This window comes from Xenopus laevis, chromosome 9_10S (assembly GCF_017654675.1).
Source record: "Xenopus laevis strain J_2021 chromosome 9_10S, Xenopus_laevis_v10.1, whole genome shotgun sequence".
NCBI lineage: Eukaryota > Metazoa > Chordata > Amphibia > Anura > Pipidae > Xenopus > Xenopus laevis.
In genome coordinates, this window is record NC_054388.1 from 102,705,094 (window position 1) to 102,723,265 (window position 18,172).

At 40.8% G+C, this 18,172-nt stretch overlaps 1 protein-coding gene and 1 long non-coding RNA gene across 10 annotated transcripts in view; one reads left to right on the forward strand and one right to left on the reverse strand.

The window, feature by feature from the left end:
• The first annotated feature begins 85 nt into the window (after positions 1-85).
• LOC108703211 lies at positions 86-12,443 on the forward strand. 4 transcript variants are annotated; one of them, XR_005964630.1, is made up of 7 exons: positions 86-152; positions 464-3,081; positions 9,179-9,379; positions 9,657-9,811; positions 9,984-10,067; positions 10,354-10,422; positions 11,823-12,443. It is a non-coding gene; the product is annotated as an uncharacterized LOC108703211 (long non-coding RNA). The 4 variants fall into 4 exon arrangements; XR_005964629.1 differs by lacking the exon at positions 86-152 and having other exon boundaries at positions 163-3,081; XR_005964631.1 differs by lacking the exon at positions 86-152 and having other exon boundaries at positions 163-1,887.
• A 2,230-nt stretch (positions 12,444-14,673) lies between these two features.
• Positions 14,674-18,172, reverse strand: part of LOC108703212 (ras-related protein Rab-26) — a 174,344-nt gene continuing 170,845 nt past the window's right edge. For all 6 annotated transcript variants that reach the window (XM_041578460.1, XM_018239289.2, XM_041578456.1 and 3 more), the window contains 2 exons: positions 17,328-17,404; positions 14,674-15,684 (listed from right to left, as the gene is read on the reverse strand). In XM_041578460.1, the coding sequence (XP_041434394.1) occupies positions 15,582-15,684; positions 17,328-17,404 (180 nt within the window). In that variant the 3' untranslated portion in view covers positions 14,674-15,581. The remainder of the gene's footprint in view (positions 15,685-17,327; positions 17,405-18,172) is intronic.

The following is an 18,172-nucleotide window of genomic DNA, read 5'->3' on the forward strand; positions in this document are numbered from 1 at the left end:
AGCACAGGAGACACGGTAGATAACAGAAACCTTCAGAAGAATCCCATTGTATGCTACAGAGTTTATCTGTTATCTGCTGTGTATCCTGAGCCTTTTCTCCTTTGCTCGCTGGCCAGTTTTCTCCTGATAGGTGCACCAACCTGGGGTTTCAGGTAAGTAAATGTGATCACCCAAGTATAACAGGACTTTCCTTTTCCTTTAAGGCACAGCTGAAAAACAATTTGCATTAGTCTCTTAGCGTTATGGCACCCGAGGTGTCCGATCTGCCCTGTGTTGCACTTTTAAGCCTAGCATCCACCTGTAAGTGCTCACATGAGTGAGGGGGTTATAGCATGAAAATGTGCAAAACTGGAGCACAGAAAAACATCCTCAAATGTCAAATATACATATATTTGTTGATGTTGTAGACATACAGTGCCATATGATAACACTGTTGATTTAAATGGAAATATTATCGTTTCAGAGAGAAGCCATGCACAAATATAGTCCAAGCACAAAAAGCGGAAAGAAAACGCAGTACCATGATGTGATTTTTTTTACATATTCCCAAAGAACTTGGAACTTGGCTTCAGCAGACTGGCCAGGAGTTCAAAGATCTCGATGGCTACGCACAGTGCATTCTGGACAAGAAGAAAAATGACAATTATCGCATCTGCACCCGAATGTTACATGTTTAGAGGTAGTATCAAGGCTCTGAGAGAAGATGTGCTGCCCACTATATTTCCTGACTCCAAGGGGAGACCATTGATAAAAGAAAGCACCTTCAGCTGTTCGCATGCTAAATAGTTACAACTGCAAACACTAGCCCAGGCGCAAGCATTGACTACTGAGATTACCATGGAACCAGCTGCTTTCATGAGCATGCATATTGCTATAGAAAGTATTTGGCTGGCATAAAGAGATGCAAGCACTCAAACAGAGGTGGATTGTATTGCCATTGATCAAGCTGTGCAATCTCTGGAAGCTGCAATGCCAGTGAAGGTAGACACCTAATAAATAAACAATGGCCGAGACCATACTTTTCTGTGATGATCATGTCTTCGCCAGAACTATTCTGTTGGGGTATACAATGGTATACAATGTGCAGTCACAAAAGCAGAAAAGCCATGTTTCCCATAAGAACTCATGAAGTCCGTGTGACCATTGAAGACACTTCAGAAGAGGATATGGTGCAAGTAAGGAAATTCTTAGTCTTTGAGTCATGCCTGGATACCTTGTTCTATAAACTCGCATGTGGTAGGCTGTACAGCTCCAGTTGGGAGCTTCAGAAAAGATGTAGACGGCTCATTTCTCTCTGTTACTGGGTATTGTATAAATGGACATCGTTCAAGTTGTGGCAAAGCCAGCCATGCTTGGAGTGAGTTGCTGCTGGTAATCTTTTACTATCGGCTACCATTTTCTTCAGTGGCTCTAATTCTAAGCAAGTCCGTGAAATGAATAACCTCTTAGGAATGCAGCAGTTATCTGAAAAAGCTTACTGCAAAGATCACAAGGAATTTCTCTTTGAAAATACGGACCATCACTGGTGTTTGGAGCACAAGAGAGTCAAAGACAAAATTGGCAAAAAACCTTTGTGCAGAGCTGGAGATGGGATGTACAGCAGCTCCAGAAGCACAGCAAAATATTGCTCCTATACAATGATAGCTCTAGCCTCACATAAGGTGGTGGACTTCAAAGTGTCTTCTCCTTCCCATGAGCAGGTCTTTAACTGTAGAGAGGACATTTCAGAATTGCCTTGACAAGATACTCGAAGAAGAATTGAAAATGCGTGAATTTGCTACGGATCGCCATGCTGGAATCGAGAAAGTAATGAGAGAGAAATATGCGGACGTTAACCATCAGCATAAAGTCTGCAATTATGTCAAACACTTGAACAAGTCTCAGCCAGTAAGAAAAAGATGGGTGACAATATTTGCTTATGGATCTGTCCCATTATCAAACATTTTTGGTGGAGCATTAAAACTTGTGTTGGGGTTGGAAACATGCTTTGTGAAGGGTGTCAGTCTCTTCTCTATCATGTTACAGACTAACATAACTGGAAGGATATATATCATTCTAATTCCCATAAGCCGTTAAAGAACAAGTAAAGCCAATATTTGGGCATATCTTGTCCACCCATGCTACATCATGTGTACTGCAAATGCACAACATACTTTGATAAAAAGTTCTGCTGGGGTTGAGCACTTTAATGGTTAAGCTGAGCTCAGGAGATCTGGTTAGGAGTAAAACATAGGATCAGACAGCTAGAGTTTCTATGGGAACCAGCAATGCTATCTCTTCATTGGCTGTTAGACTGGAGGATGTGTTTAGTAATATGAGCTGAGAAGAACTGAGCATGCTCATGAGCCAACAGCTAAATCAAATTCCCGAGGGAGAGGGCTTATAGGAGGAGAAGGATTTCTAAGTGATTAAGGGGATGCTGCAGCCTTACTGTTAACCTATTAACAACCAGAGTGGCAGTTATCTAAAGATTTCAAAGAGGCTGTTCACTGATTTTTGTGGAGGGGGTTTACATGTCCTTTAACACAGCAGGAGAGGAAGGCCATTGGCTGTCTGAAAAAAGACAGTCCAGCCTATAAGCATCTTCGGGAAATTGTTAAAGACCCACAGTTGACACAAGACCTTCCTCACCTGTCTGATGGCTGCCATGGAGGATCCATTGTTGCCTTCCGTAGCCACATGCGCAAGTACAGAGCCAGTTCAGCTCTTGGTATATCATCTATGAAAGCAAGGACCAAACTGGCCATACTTGCCAACAACCATAATGTCGCTAAACAGAATTGTAAACAGGGCAGAGAAGAATGCCCATGAAGTGTGCGAAAAGGTGTGAAATGCAAAAAAAACGGGGAAGCTCCCTTCCAGATAACCAATGGCACAGGAAAATCATTCATGGCAAAACGTCAAAAAAGCACATTTAAAGGGTATGTTGACAGACCTCCTGAGGATATGCAAACTTTTCACCACATGGGAACTTCCGAATTGTAAGTCGATCAGTCAGTAGAGCGAGGAGGGGCCCAATAAGGAAATAACAATACTGTTCTTTTCCTCAACTTCTGGAGTGGAAATAATGTGTGAATTTAGGTAAGATCAAGGCTGTTTTGTACTCGAGGTTTGAAAGGGACCCCCATGCTTTTGTTTTATTTTAAATGCCTCGTTGAAAATATTACTGGCAGGGATGCCCTGAATCCACTATTTTGGCATTTGGCAGAATTCAATTGAAAGAGCGGAGTCCGAGCCCTCGTTTGCATACACAAACTAGGGCCAGGAAGGGTTACACTTTTTTTTAACTTCCTTGTTTGAATGATGAAAAGTCACATGATTTTAAGGAAGAAGAAGACTGCCCCGAGCTGAATCCTGGACTGGATTTAGTGCATCCCTCATTACTGGCACCTTTTCTATCTTTGTGTAAGGAGCCATTGCCTTGCTGGCAGGCTTAATTTCCACAGGGCTCCTTTTGTGCTTTATAAACTAATTACATTATGTGAGAAGGGGCAAGGCTCTGTACAAGTCCTGCACATACCTGTTCCCATGTACAGGTATGGGATCTGGAAACCCATTATTCAGAAAGCTCCAAGTAACAGAAGGGCCATCTCCCATAGACTCCATTTTATCCAAATAATCCAAATTTTTAAAAGTCCTGTTTTCATTTGTAATTATAGAAATGAATGGAGGTTAAGGGAGCACTGACAATCACCCTCAAGAAACAATAAGATGGTGTGCAGGGTTAAATTGTATGTAGTATTTGTAAGGAAGAACGGAAAAGAAAACCCTAAAAATTGCACCTCCCCATTGTTAAATCCGATGACTCAAAGAACCAATTAAAACTTAACGTTTATTATTATTAAAATTAAAACAAAGCGTCCAGAAAAGATTGTTGATTAAAAATGATGTTAAAGGAAAACTATACCCCCAAAATGAATACTTAAGCAACAGATAGTTTATATCAAATTGAATGACATATTAAAGAATCTTACCAAACTGGAATATATATTTACATAAATATTGCCCTTTTACATCTCTTGCCTTGAACCACCATTTTGTGATGGTCTGTGTGCTGCCTCAGAGGTCACCTGACCAGAAATACTACAACACTAACTGTAACAGGAAGAAGTGAGGAAGCAAAAGGCAGAACTCTGTCTGTTAATTGGCTCATGTGACCTTACATGTGGTTTGTATGTGTGCACAGTGAATCTTACGATCCCAGGGGGCGGCCCTTATTTTTTAAAATGGCAATTTTCTATTTATGATTACCCAATGGCACATACTACTAAAAAAGTATATTATTATGATAATGGTTCATTTACATGAAGCAGGGTTTTACACATGAGCTGTTTTACTCAGTATCTTTTAATAGAGACCTACATTGTTTGGGGGGTATAGTTTTCCTTTAAGAACAGGGGGATAAACAGACTATAATTATATTGTGCGATATAAACAAGCCGTGGGGGGGAATATACGACCAATCCAAGGTCTTGGGATAATCCAGTGTATGGATGGGGCTTAATACTCAGTTCCCTGAGAAGCAATGGTTAAAGATCCGATCCGCATAGATTCCCTTGCTTGATTCCCCATCCACCCCTTCACCCTCAATTAACCCTCCCGGGTCCTTAGAAGGAAAACCAAATACCGGCTATGCCAAAACAACAATAAGGGTCACAGACCCATACACAAGAAGTCTTTCTGCTGCACACTTCGCAGCTATTAGGATTATCAACCGCACCACCCCCCCCCCAGAAATTCTATCAGGGAGATGTATGAGTGCTAGCGAGTGCTCCCAAATTCTACCCCAACAAGGCTCCGTTGTTCTCCCTCCCCTTCACCCACAGAGCGTCCCTCCCAGTATCGCCGTGGATCAAGGCCTGTAATAAGCTGTGTTAGTTTACACCCCCTGCGTAACAATTCTAAAAAGCACCTGACGCGCGTTTCTCCTGCTCACAGCAGGCTATGTCAAAGGCTAATAGTACGCCGGAGGATCACCCCTATATATAGACAGTGGGGGAACGGTTGAAAATTTGAATCAACCAATCATACAATTGCGCATCATAGGGGGAGGAGCATCCATGTAGTTCGATCCCATCTGCCATGTTAAACAGATTTTGTGTCCCAGGGCTGTCACAGGGAAAGTCATATTCACGCAATGCATCCCTGTAAGCACTGATAGTAGCCGTTCATTGTAAAAAAATGAAACACACATTGACCCATTAGCCAAGTGGCGTGAGTGTAATACACATATATGGACACCAATGGTATGAATATAAAGATAAAGCATATAATGTTACCCCATACCTCCCAAGCGAATTCATCTTATTTGGTATATATTAAAAGAGAGAGTGAAGCTCCTAGCGTTTCTTAAAATAAATATCATGGGTGCCTGTTGGAAGAGACTAATTAGCTCATAAAGCACAAAGTATCCCATATAATATCAGCAACAATGTTACTGTTTGTTGAATGGGTAGCAGATCAATGTGGCAATATTAAGTGTGTGGCCAGGAAATGATGAATCCTTTATCATCAAATGAATACATTCATTGTGATGCTTTCATTGAGTCCCATTGGACCTAACGCGTTCATCCGGAAAATCCACTCACTTTCTTTAGATAATAATGCTGTTTCAATGTCTCCACCTCTGATCCCAAGAGAAACTCTATAAAGACCCATAGCTCTAAGGTTTGTACTAGAGTTATTATGGAATTCCAGAAAATGACGACTGACTGGTGGCAACTTGCGGTTGTTTTGTATCCATTCTGGTGCATTGTTGATGCTGGCCACATGTTCCAAAAGGCGTTTTTTAAGAGGCCTATTGGTTTTACCAATATAAACCTTATTGCATGGACAGGTCAGCATGTAAATAACATTATCCGTAGTGCAAGTAAAGGTTTGTGTAATCCGATGTTGCTTACCGAATCTATCAACTACTGAATGTTCATTATGCATATAGATACAAGCCCTAAATTTGCCACAAGCAAATGTACCCATGCGTGTAGGTTTGATTGGGGGTCTGGTCAGATGACTTTTGACCAGTCGGTCCCTCAAATTGGGTGCCCTGCGACAACAAGTCAGAGGTCGTGGGCCGCCCAGTAAGCTGTCTAGTATTGGATCGGTATGCAGAATATGCCAATGTCGTTTCAGAATGGCATCGATCGTTGACCATTGTTTACAATAGGTGCCAATAAAGCGAACAGGCTGTTCTGCACTGGACACTGGACGTTTGTGACCTTGTAACAAAGAATTTCTCTGAGTTTTTATAGCTCTCGTATATGCCTTTCTAATCACAGTTAGTGAGTATCCCCTTTCCTGTAACCGTTTAGTTAGTTCAGATGCTCTTAGTTTAAAAGTAGGTAAATCTGAACAGTTCCGTCTCAAACGTAGGAACTCTCCAACGGGAATACCTCTTTTGGTAGACATCGGATGATGACTTTCAAAGTGCAGTATGGAATTAGTCGCAGTGGTCTTACGAAATAAATCCGTATTAATGGATCCATCTTCATGAATAATTAGTGTTACGTCTAGAAAATCTAGACTCTTGTCACTAATTAAATGGGTCAATTTGATGTTCAAATCATTGTCATTAAGAAGACATAGGAATTCTGTTAAGGAAGTCACATCGTCTGTCCACAGAAACACCAGGTCGTCAATGTAGCGAAACCAGTGTGAAAATGTTGAACATATGGGGACATCTGGTCACTAAAGACACAATTGGCCTCCCACCACCCCATGAATAGGTTGGCATATGTGGGTGCAAAGGCAGCACCCATTGCCACTCCTCTGGTTTGCAAATAAAATTTATCGTGGAATACAAAGAAATTGTGATTGAGGCAAAAGTCAACAAGATCTGCCAGAAAATCTCTATATTGACCTCCCCAATCACTTTCTGTCTCCATAAAAAAACGAATAGCTTGAAGCCCCTGTTTGTGTGAGATGGATGAGTAAAGTGATTCAACATCACAACTCACAAGAAGGGTCCCTTTGTCTACCTTCACATGTGAGAATTTGTATAGCAAGTCTCCGGTGTCACGAATATATGATGGTAATGTGACAACGAACTTGCGTAGCTTCTTGTCAATGTATTGGCTTGCTCTCTCACAAAGATTGCCATTACCTGAGACTATGGGGCGACCAGGGGGTTTCTGTAAGTTTTTGTGCACTTTAGGTAACATGTAGAAAGTTGGAGTGACAGAGGTCATGTTGTATAATGCTTTATGCTCAGTCCGTTTATCCCCCTGTTCTTAACATCATTTTTAATCAACAATCTTTTCTGGACGCTATGTTTTAATTTTAATAATAATAAACGTTAAGTTTTAATTGGTTCTTTGAGTCATCGGATTTAACAATGGGGAGGTGCAATTTTTAGGGTTTTCTTTTCCGTTCTTCCTTACAAATACTACATTTGTAATTAGCCTATGGAAGGATCATGCCGCCCCCCAGCCCAGCATCACTAAAACAGCTCAGAAGATCTTTTAACAGTGACGGAGGGTCAAGTCAACGCAAGTTCGCTGGGCTGGGGCGGTTTGAGGGGAACTATTGCTTGTGCAGCAACTTGATTTTTATAGGAACGTGTCAGTATCGTTTTATGGTGTAAAGATACAAATCATGGAAAGATCAGTTATCCAGAACGCCCCAGGTCCCGAGCATTCTAACAGGTTCTGTACTTGTTCCTAATCCAAACTAAAATATAATTAATCCTTATTGGAAGCAAAACCAGCCTATTGGGTTTATTTAATATACATGATTTTCCAGTGGAAAGATCCGTTATACGGAAAGCCCCAGGTCCCGACCATTCTGGATAACCTGTCCTGTACTAAGCAAAATTCTGAATTTGATGGTATAGCGGCCCATCAGTGATTGGTGTGTGCGCAGAAACCTGCAACTATTCTGCCAGTAAGCAGCATCAGTTCAGTGCTCTGCATTCAAACGTCCGTCTTAAAGGAAAACTATACCCCCAAACAATGTAGGTCTCTATAAAAAGATATTGCATAAAACAGCTCATATGTAAAATCCTGCTTCATGTAAATAAACCATTTTCATAATAATATACTTGTCTAGTAGTATGTGCCATTGGGTAATCATAAATAGAAAATTGCCATTTTAAAAAATAAGGGCCGCCCCCTGGGATCGTAGGATTCACTGTACTCACAAACATACCAACAAACCATACATGTTAGGTCACATGAGCCAATTAACAGACAGAGTTGTGTCTTTTGCTTCCACACTTCTTCCTGTTACAGTTAGAGCTGCAGTATTTCTGGTCAGGTGATCTCTGAGACAGCACACAGACCATCACAAAATGGTGGCTCAAGGCAAGAGATGTAAAAGGGCAATATTTACTTAAATATTTATTCCAGTTTGGTAAGATTCTTTAATATGCCACTTAATATAATATGAACTATCTGTTGCTTAAGTGTTCATTTTGGGGGTATAGTTTTCCTTTAAAGCAGTATAAGGGATGTCATTTGGTGGTGACAAGTTTTTACATTGGTTCTGAGGCAGCTTCCACATGTATTTTGAATCCAAACTTACACTAGCTCACTAACCGTGTCTACAATAATGGTGAAATCCTGAGAAATGTTCCCCCTTCCCTGCTGGCACGTCACCACTGGGATGTTATATAATAAAGGATAGGATTTTGTGTGATGTTCTTAGAACTGACAACAGAAATGAAAGAATGCCACTTCTTTGCTTACTAACTTCATTTTCTTTTGTCTTAATTGTATCCCAACCGCCTGGCAAGAATTGACAGTAGGTGGTGCTGTTGTTTCAAATGTATTCAATTAATACTAATTCCCTTCTCCCATATATTAAAGTTTGCAGATATTTCATGTGCATTAACCCTTTTAGTGCTGTTGATTGTGGAATTTACAGTTGTAAATGTCGGTAAGCACCAGCTCACTCCTGTCTAGGGATGAAGTATTCCCGGGTGCATAAAGCATTGCCCAGAAATGACCGGCTTCTTTTGTAAGCTGGAAACCAGGGAGCTGTAACCTGTGGATCAGGACCCAAACATGTGTCCATATACTTTTTAGGATAAGTCAATGATCCCATTTAAAGCACGTATTCCTCACTTTATTTTTATGACCGTTCTTGGGTTGCAAAGCCTCGGATCATAAGTGTAAGAAATACTACTTTAGAGCAATGAAGGTTCCTCATTAAGGCTATTTCCGCCTTTTTCTGTGTTACTCAGGAAACCATGAACTCGGAACAGAAACCTCTTTGCGTGCCTCACCCGAGAGGCCCCAGCTGTGATGGTGGACTTGACCGGTAACTACCTACGCCTTATGCCAAGTATGAGTTTTTGTTACTGGGTGCCCTGTTGTACATCAAGCTTATCTCCCTTGATTGGGACAATTAACCAACACAGAGGAAAAGTGGCACGTTTCTCAAGGTAAAGGGGGGAAAAAACAGTATTACTCTACTGAATTGTATTAATTTTGGTATTGTTCACCTTTAGTTTTTCTATAGGCCATAAATGTGTATTTTTAATATAAAAATAACATTGTATTTGTATGTATCCTTATAATAATGCACTATTTACAGTCTAACTACATATTTCCTTGAGCCTGTTCTTGGGACTTGGAGAGCTTTCGGCTGGCTAAATCTCCCTTTGTCAGGTATCTAGGGGGCAGCTGCACTGCCACCTGCTCACCATGTTTTGTGTGCAGGAACCAGGCAATCGACGTAGAGTCCTGCGCAGAACCAGTTTGACTCGAACCCAGACCCGCAACCCACATACCCGCTACCCGAACTGCAAGTACCTTATCCACAACCCGCTAACCATCAAGAAACAGGAAACTAACATGGAGCATCACTATATCAGGTGTGTGATGGCTTTGAGTCACCCCTTCTTTATTTGCCAATGATGTACACAACATATAAAACTGTCAAAATTCTTGATTCTTTTCTTTGGTCTGAGGCATGGATGGAAAAAAAGCTGCTATTCGTTGTACATGGCAGAATATATTAGCATAATGTTTTTTTTTTCTGCATAGGACTAACCAAGGAGCCCACAGATTGATAACAAGTGGATGTTCTTAGCCATTTTCTTCAGCGGCATCTGCAAAGTTCTCCAACCAGTAAGTGTCTGATGCCTTCCCAGGTAGACAGCACCACACATCCAGTCAGGTTCCTTAAAAAGCCTTTATTAGAAAAATGGCTTTAGCAAGACAGAAATACAGCATCTGATGCCTGTCATCTTGGCCTATGCTGTACCCTAAATTCTGACACCTCATATGAAACTATGAAACAGCATTGTGATTCCGTTCTTTTTGGCTGAGGCATTGCACTTCAGAATAGATTGCGCTGAATAAGCAAATGGTCTGTAGACATCTTTTTCTTGTTTTTTTTTTTGTGTTGCCCAAGTGGAACATTGTTATACCCTTCTGATGAGTGCAAGAGGTTCCCGGGAGCTCTGAATAAAGGAAGAACGTGGTAAGAATTTGACTACTATTCCCCGTGTGTCCAGTCGTTTTTATTTAATAATGTCCCCTCTGTGAACTAAGGCTAGACTGCCATATAAAGGCACATGACTGAGCGCTTTTATGATGACAATGGAACTCTGAGTGACTTAAAGGAGAACTAAAGCTTAACCAAAGAAGTAGCTAGAAATGTTGTACATTGTTTTGTGCTTCTGTACCAGCCCAAGGCAACCACAGCCCTTTAGCAGTAAAGATCTGTGTCTCCAAAGATGCCCCAGTAGCTCCCCATCTTCTTTTCTGCTGATTCACTGCACATGCTCTGTGCTGCTGTCACTTACTGAGCTTAGGGACCCACTCACAATATACAGTACACATAGAATAGAAATGTCACAATATAAGGCTGATTAGTAATTAATACAGATAATTACTACATGGCAGCACAGAAACCAGTGCAATTAGCATCAGAATTTAATAATCAGCAAACCTGTAGCATCAGCGTATATTACAGCCAGGGAAGCTCATTTTCTGCTGGATAATTAGTGACGAGCCCTAAGCTTAGCTTCTCAACAGCCAATCAGAGCCCACTGAGCATCTGAGTGTCACAGACACTTTCCAAGATGGTGACCCCCTGTGACAAGTTTGAAGTCCTGGATCATTGCTGCTATTGACAAGCTGAAACTTTAGCCTCGTGCAATAAGTTCATTATATAAAATATGGCATTTTTGGCCATATTCATTGTGAGGGTTTAGTTCTCCTTTACGATCCTGGTGGATTACAGAATATCATAGCGTATGTCCCCTTTGTACGGTAAACCAGATTAGGGTAATATTTCCTCTACTAAACGCTCTGAAAAAGCAGTTGTATTTTTCTAAACCCTTCAGCGTTCTCAGTCACACTGAATAATTACATTGCGAGCACTAATGATCAATGTCTGACACCTTGAATAAGTGAGAGCAGCACTTGGTTTAGCCACGGAGCCGAGGCACTTGCACAAAGTGAGATGATAAATCTCATTAACATCCTTCACGTAAAAACATGCCCGACACCTTATCTGCACTTACATAACGAAGTGCTTTGTTTATGTTCAGAAAGGGTTATACTGGCCCTTTAAAGCTTTTCTATAACAGAAAACCGAATTCTCCAGCCAGCTAGTGGCTGCTGCCTGACCAAGAATATTCTTGAAATACAGAGGCGATCCCCTTTTTTTTCATTTTTGGATATCCAACTGGAATTTATTACAGGATTAAAAATGAAAGAAAGTGGATGCTCTCAATTAATGTTTTATTTCTCATGTTTTACAAAAGTTAATATATAACAGTGAGCAATTATACACAGCGTGCACGATCAGAGCTATTTGCCAAATGCTGGTCATTTCCATTGTGTGGATAGATTAATTCCTGTACCTCTTGCTAGAGTCCTGCGAGGAACCAATTTCTAAGACCTGGACCCGCAACCGGAACTGCGGCCTGCATATTTACCTACTTTGAACCACTACCCGACCCAGACCGGAAGTGACATCATCAAACGTCGCCGATAGTCGAGATGAACAGAAGCTCGCCGTGTGATGTGAGAGCTGTGCCGGAAGACAGATGGGAGGGGGAGATGAGAGGAGGGAGAGCACTGCAGCAGGAAGAGATCTGCAACCCGTGACACCGCTTCTATACCCGCACCTGAAAAGCCTACCCTCATTCCGCAGGGTACCCACTTTTTTTGTGGGTAACCCGCGGGTACCCGACCCACTGCAGGACTCTACCTCTTGCACCAGGATTTAAGCTGATCACATAAATCATAGGCTGTTTCAGCTTGATTACATTATATTATATTGTTTTTTCTGGCTCAGGAAGTATGTGGCACCGGAAAAGGTTTTAGATTCTTACATAGTTGGCTTTAATAGTTTTTATACCCTTTAATAACCAAAACCTTCCTGTAAACAAGAGCTTATGCAAGCTGTCTGCTCGGCTCAACACAACGTTCTCAGCTTATTGGCCAATTGACTGTGGCCTACCACATGCCTTTTCTATTGATATCTGGCTGTATTTATTGGGCAAGTCTGAAAATCCCATGTTACAATACAATGTTGTTGCAGTCCTTGCCCCAGTTGGTGCCCCAGAGAATGCCTCCCAGGTGCCAATGAATTGGCACAATTTGACCCAGTTCATGCAAATGTCAGATCCATTGCTATGGAAACCTTGCCAATCAGGCAGTTAAGTTACTGGGGTCAGTACCACATCTAAAACGATGACTCCACGGAGGCAGCATTTACAGCAACCATTTATACTGAAGTGAACTGCCTGTTGTGACTGCTGCTTATCTATACGCAATCTAAGAGTGCCCTCGTTCTCTACGAAAGTGTCCTGCTGCAAGAAAGTGAAAGCAGTGCATATCTAGACGAGAAAAAGCTCAGGTAACGTTAAATAGAAATATGAAGGAAATACTGCCAGCCGTTTATACATAATGAAATATGTGGGTTGAAATGCAAGAGCCAAGAGAGATGCTGATAAAACTCAATTTAGTAGTGATGGGCTAATAAATTTGCCAGGTGCCAATTCGTGGTGAATTTGGGCAAAAAATCCGTCACGTCAAAAAAAAAAAAAAATTGGGCGCACTTCAGAATAGTTGTGCACATAAAAATTGGCACCCGGCAAAATTAATTCGGACGCCCGTTGACTTTAATGCATTTGGACAAAATAGGCGCGCGTATAAAAATTGACGCAGGTGGCGAAATTGACGTGCGTCAAAATAATTTTGATGCCCATTGACGTCCATGCGTTTAGCAAATTTTTCGCCCATTTCACGGGAAATTTGCAAATTTTTCGGCGAAACAGGACAATTTCGCCCATCGCTATCAACCAGAGATATTTAAGCAACTTATGAGGGTTTGGTACATGGCTAGTAATGTAATCCATAGCTACCAATCGGCAGGTAGCATTTATAAGCATCTCATTGGATGCTGTGGGTTAATGGATGCGACCAAAAACAAACTTCTATTAGTTTGATGAAATTAGCCCATTTGTGAGCTTTCCAACTCCCTTTTTGCAATGATTATCTAACTTGTGATTAGCCGCTAGCATTATAAACCTGTGCCTGTCTAAAACACTGTGGGTGCAGCGATGGGTGGATTGTGTCCATTCCTGTGACTCCATATGGGACAGGTGCGATCAGCCATTAAATAAATAAAAACTGGTGGAGAAAATGTGACGTGTCAAAGGCCTTACAGGTGAGCTGCACTTACAATGCTAAAATTGTTGCGCTCCACAAAGCTGCCTGTACCACAATGGTATGATATAAAAAAGTTTAATACAAGTGTTAAAGCAAAAAAAAAAAAAACGAAACTCCACAACAAACATTAAAGCTATAATAAAGCACACTGGTCAGAAGTACAACAGCCTCAGACAAAAGGACATCTATGGGCAGATTTATCAAAGGTCGAATTTTGAATTCATGTGAATTTTTTTTTTTTTAGCCTTAATAAATTCGACTGTATTCACGACTCGAAAGGGCATGTAAAGGAAAAAAAAATCAAATTTTTACTTTAATTAAACAGAAACCTCCAATATATTTTAATTAAAAAATGTGTACCGTTTTTATAAGAAACCTGACTGTATACAGTGAAATTCTCCCTTCATTAACTGCTGTGGATAGGAATTGTCAGACGGTCCCTAACTGCTCTGCAGGGAAACAATCATACTTATGAACAGCAGGGGGAGCCCCCGCCTTATTTCCCAGCCATGCAGAACTCAAGCAGCTTTGTTTGTTTCCCTGTAGAGCAGTCGGCGACTGTGTAGAGATTTGTATTGGATTTTATTTTTGCCTTTACATCCCCTTTACTGTTTCCAACTCCAGCTGCAGGGACAAAGATCATGGAGCCAGATTTAAACAGATAAACTGGGATTCTATTTGGAGGATTATTTTGTTGCAGCCACTGGTTCTGCAGAGCTGGGGAAAGTTTGTATTAAACAATACAAAAACTATAAAAACTATAAAATCCACATTAGATTACATGATAACACAGGACCCAGTGCAGTCTGTATATTCTGATTATTAATCGGTCTTGCTGTATCGGCTTCTGGCAGATATTATTTGACTTGTGCTGTTTTGATCATTTATGACGATCCCTAAGCAGCCCAGACCACAATGAGCATGTGCACAGTCTTGGTCTTGCAAAGATGTATAACAAACTTAGAAGATGGTGACCCCCTGTGGCCAAATTTAAAAGCATAAATCATTTGTTTTATTAGGCTTGTGGTGCAGTAAGTTCATGTTTATGTTAAGTATACAAAATATAGCATTTCTAGCCTGATTCTATTTTAGACTTTACTTCCCCTTTAAGAAAAAATGTGAGTCTAATAATCGATCGAATAGGAACAATTTGTATTCAATTCGAGTTTTCCCTCTGAAAAAAAACTCAAATGTCAGGAAGGCTGTTAACATCTTCAAAATGGCTCATCGGACCTCTGCCATTGACTTGTAAATGAACTTGGCAGGTTTTAGGTGGCGAATATTTAAATGAGGACCGTTTCTGTGGTCGAAGTGTGATAAATCTCACATTCGAATAGGGGGATTCAAATCTGAATGCTTGAATTTTGATACCAAAAAAAAAAAAAATCCGAATTAGAATGTACTATTCGACCCTTAATAAATCTGCCCCTAACGTTTCTTCAGTGGGAAGTTGCAGAGGAAATATATGGCACGAGTGCGCGTTAATGTATAAGTTATCACCAGTTAAAGCGATTGGCGGGGTATCGTCCGTGGGGGGGAAAAATCTATATTCATAGTTACAGTGGACATTTGTGTTGTGTCCATCCCTGTATAGTCGAGATACATGTAGTTAAATGTACACGGCAGAACACTAGTCCTGTATTACATGCAAGTTGTAGAAGACACTGGCCTGCCTATAGAACCCATCCTCGTTCTCCTGACTTGTGTATAAACTTCTGCATCGTGGGACTGTAACTGGTTTAGATGTCCTTTTGTTCAACACGTCAGATTGCTACCCTCACAGAATAACGAACACGGACATGCACAGATATTCTCCACAAGGAATGGCTCTGTGCTGAAGCTGGGCTCTCACAGAGAGGAGCCCCATTGGTGGAGATGCCAAACGCTTCTCATCAGTCTCTGTACAGCAATTGTAGGATGACTCCCCCTCTGGCTCTGATTGGTGCGGCAGGATCATGATTTACAGCATCCTGAGCCCTTTACTTCTTTTTTGACATAGTCGTGAAGCTTGAATTTGGGTTCGTTGGGCAGCTTCATAGACCTGTGCTTCAGTTCTCTGGCAAGAGGACAAAGATGGCGTCCCAGGGAAGGAATATATAGAACAGAAAAGGCATAGGTTATTAGTTTATTCTTAAAGGCATACTGTCAGTTAATAGTGCTGCTACAGAAAAATTCTGCACTACAATCCGTTTAACAGATTTTTTTTTTATATTTAGTATTGAAATCTGACATGGGGCTAGACATATTGTCAGTTTCCCAGCTGCCCCCAGTCATGTGACTTGTGCTCTGATAAACTTCAGTCACTCTTTACTGCTGTACTGCAAGTTGGAGTGATATCACCCCCTCCCTTTCCCCTCCCCCCCCAGCAGCCTAACAACAGAACAATGGGTAGGTAACAGCTCCCTAAAACAAGATAACATCTTAAAATAAAGTCATAAACACTCATAGGTGATGGTTTGTAGTAAAATTCTAAGGTCTCAAAGTAAGGACTCACCAATTTAGAGAAGGGGTCCAGGTGCACCACCCTGAACCTTCAGCTGAGGGAGTGGATAACCGTATAGAAAAGATGAGCCTATGATTAAGGGGCATATTTATCAAGGGTCCAATTTCAAATTGAAAAAACTTCGAAATTGGAGTTCAAAAAGACCAACCAAAATGAAGTCAATTGATCGAATAGGTCTTTTTTCGATCGAATATGTCTATATTTGGCGAATTTGAATTGTACGAATCGAAGGAATAACGCATTCGATTGAATTTAATTCAAAGTTTTTCCTAAAGTCCACCAATTGACTCCAGATAGGTTCTAGGTCCCCCATAGGCTAAAACAGCAATTCGGGTAGGTTTTAGATGGCAAACGATCGAAGTCAAATTTTTATAGAGACAGTACATGATAAATTTCGATATTCGAGTTGTTTTAATTTTTTTTTTTTATTCAAATTTGGACTATTCCCTAGTCGAAAAAATAGCTCGAAATTCTATTTTTTTTTTCATTCGAAAATTCACCTCGACCCTTGATATATGTGCCCCTAAGTTTCCTATTGATACAAGTGCTAGTATCCTAGTGCACTGAAATAAAAATACTTTTAACTGACAAGTCCACCTGCAAGATTGGTCTTTGGAAGTGCCTGCTCATCTTTTCTATACAAGATAACAGCTGCCTGGTAGATCTAAGAACAGCACTCAATAGTAAAATCCAGGTCCCACTGAGACACATTCAGTTACATTGAGTAAGAGAAACAACAGCCTGCCAGAAAGCAGTTCCATCCTAAAGTGCTGGCTCTTTCTGAAATCACATGACCAGGCAAAATGACCTGAGATGCACCTACACACCAATATTACAACTAAAATAATACACTTGCTGGTTCAGGAATGACATTTTATATTGTAGACTGAGATTATTTGCAGTGTAAACAGTGACATTTAGAAATAAAATCTACATCATAAAAATCATGACAGAATCCCAATTTGTGATAGAGCATGTTTGCTGCCAGTAGGGACTTGCAGGCCTCACTTACTATTAGTAGATGCAACAACTACTGTTTTTACTGCAGGTGCAGATTTTTTTATGTGGGAATACTGGCAGGTTTTGTATTGTGTCCACGGACTAGATGGAGCATAGAGGTAATTTGTCACTTGCCCTTTTGAAGCATCAACTTGCAGGGTGTGTGTAAACCTTGAATCATCAACTCGGTAACTTACTTTGCAATAGCGATGAACGCCAAGTCCACGTTTAACCCGCTTTTGCCACTGGTCTCCATGAAGGGCACTCCATATTCCTGCAAGAAATACCTCTTTTAACAATATAGACTCACCTCAGTGCCAGACTTGGCAAAGGCTGAATAGGCAGCTTAAAGGGATACTGTCATGGGAAAAAATTTTTTTCAAAATGAATCAGTTAATAGGGCTGCTCCAGCAGAATTCTGCACTGAAATCCATTTCTCAAAAGAGCAAACAGATTTTTTTATATTCAATTTTGAAATCTGACATCGGGCTAGACATTTTGTCAATTTCCCAGCTGTCCCTGGTCATGTGACTTGTGCTCTGATAAACTTCAATCACTCTTTACTGCTGTACTGCAAGTTGGAGTGATATCACCCCCTCCGTTTCCCCCCCAGCAGCCAAACAAAAGAACAATGGGAAGGTAACCAGATAGCAGCTCCGTAACACAAGATAACAGCTGCCTGGTAGATCTAAGAACAACACTCAATAGTAAAAACCCATGTCTCACTGAGACACATTCAGTTACATTGAGAAGGAAAAAGAGCAGCCTGCCAGAAAGCATTTCTCTCCTAAAGTGCAGGCACAAGTCACATGACTGGGGGCAGCTGGGAAATTGACAAAATGTCTAGCCCCATGTCAGATTTAAAAATTGAATATAAAAAAATCTGTTTGCTCTTTTGAGAAATGGATTTCAGTGCAAAATTCTGCTGGAGTAGCACTATTAACTGATGCGTTTTGAAAAAAACATGTTTTCCGATGACAGGATCCCTTTAAGTAAAACCTGCTTCTCTAATGCTTCATAAAACATGGCGCAGTGAAGGAAA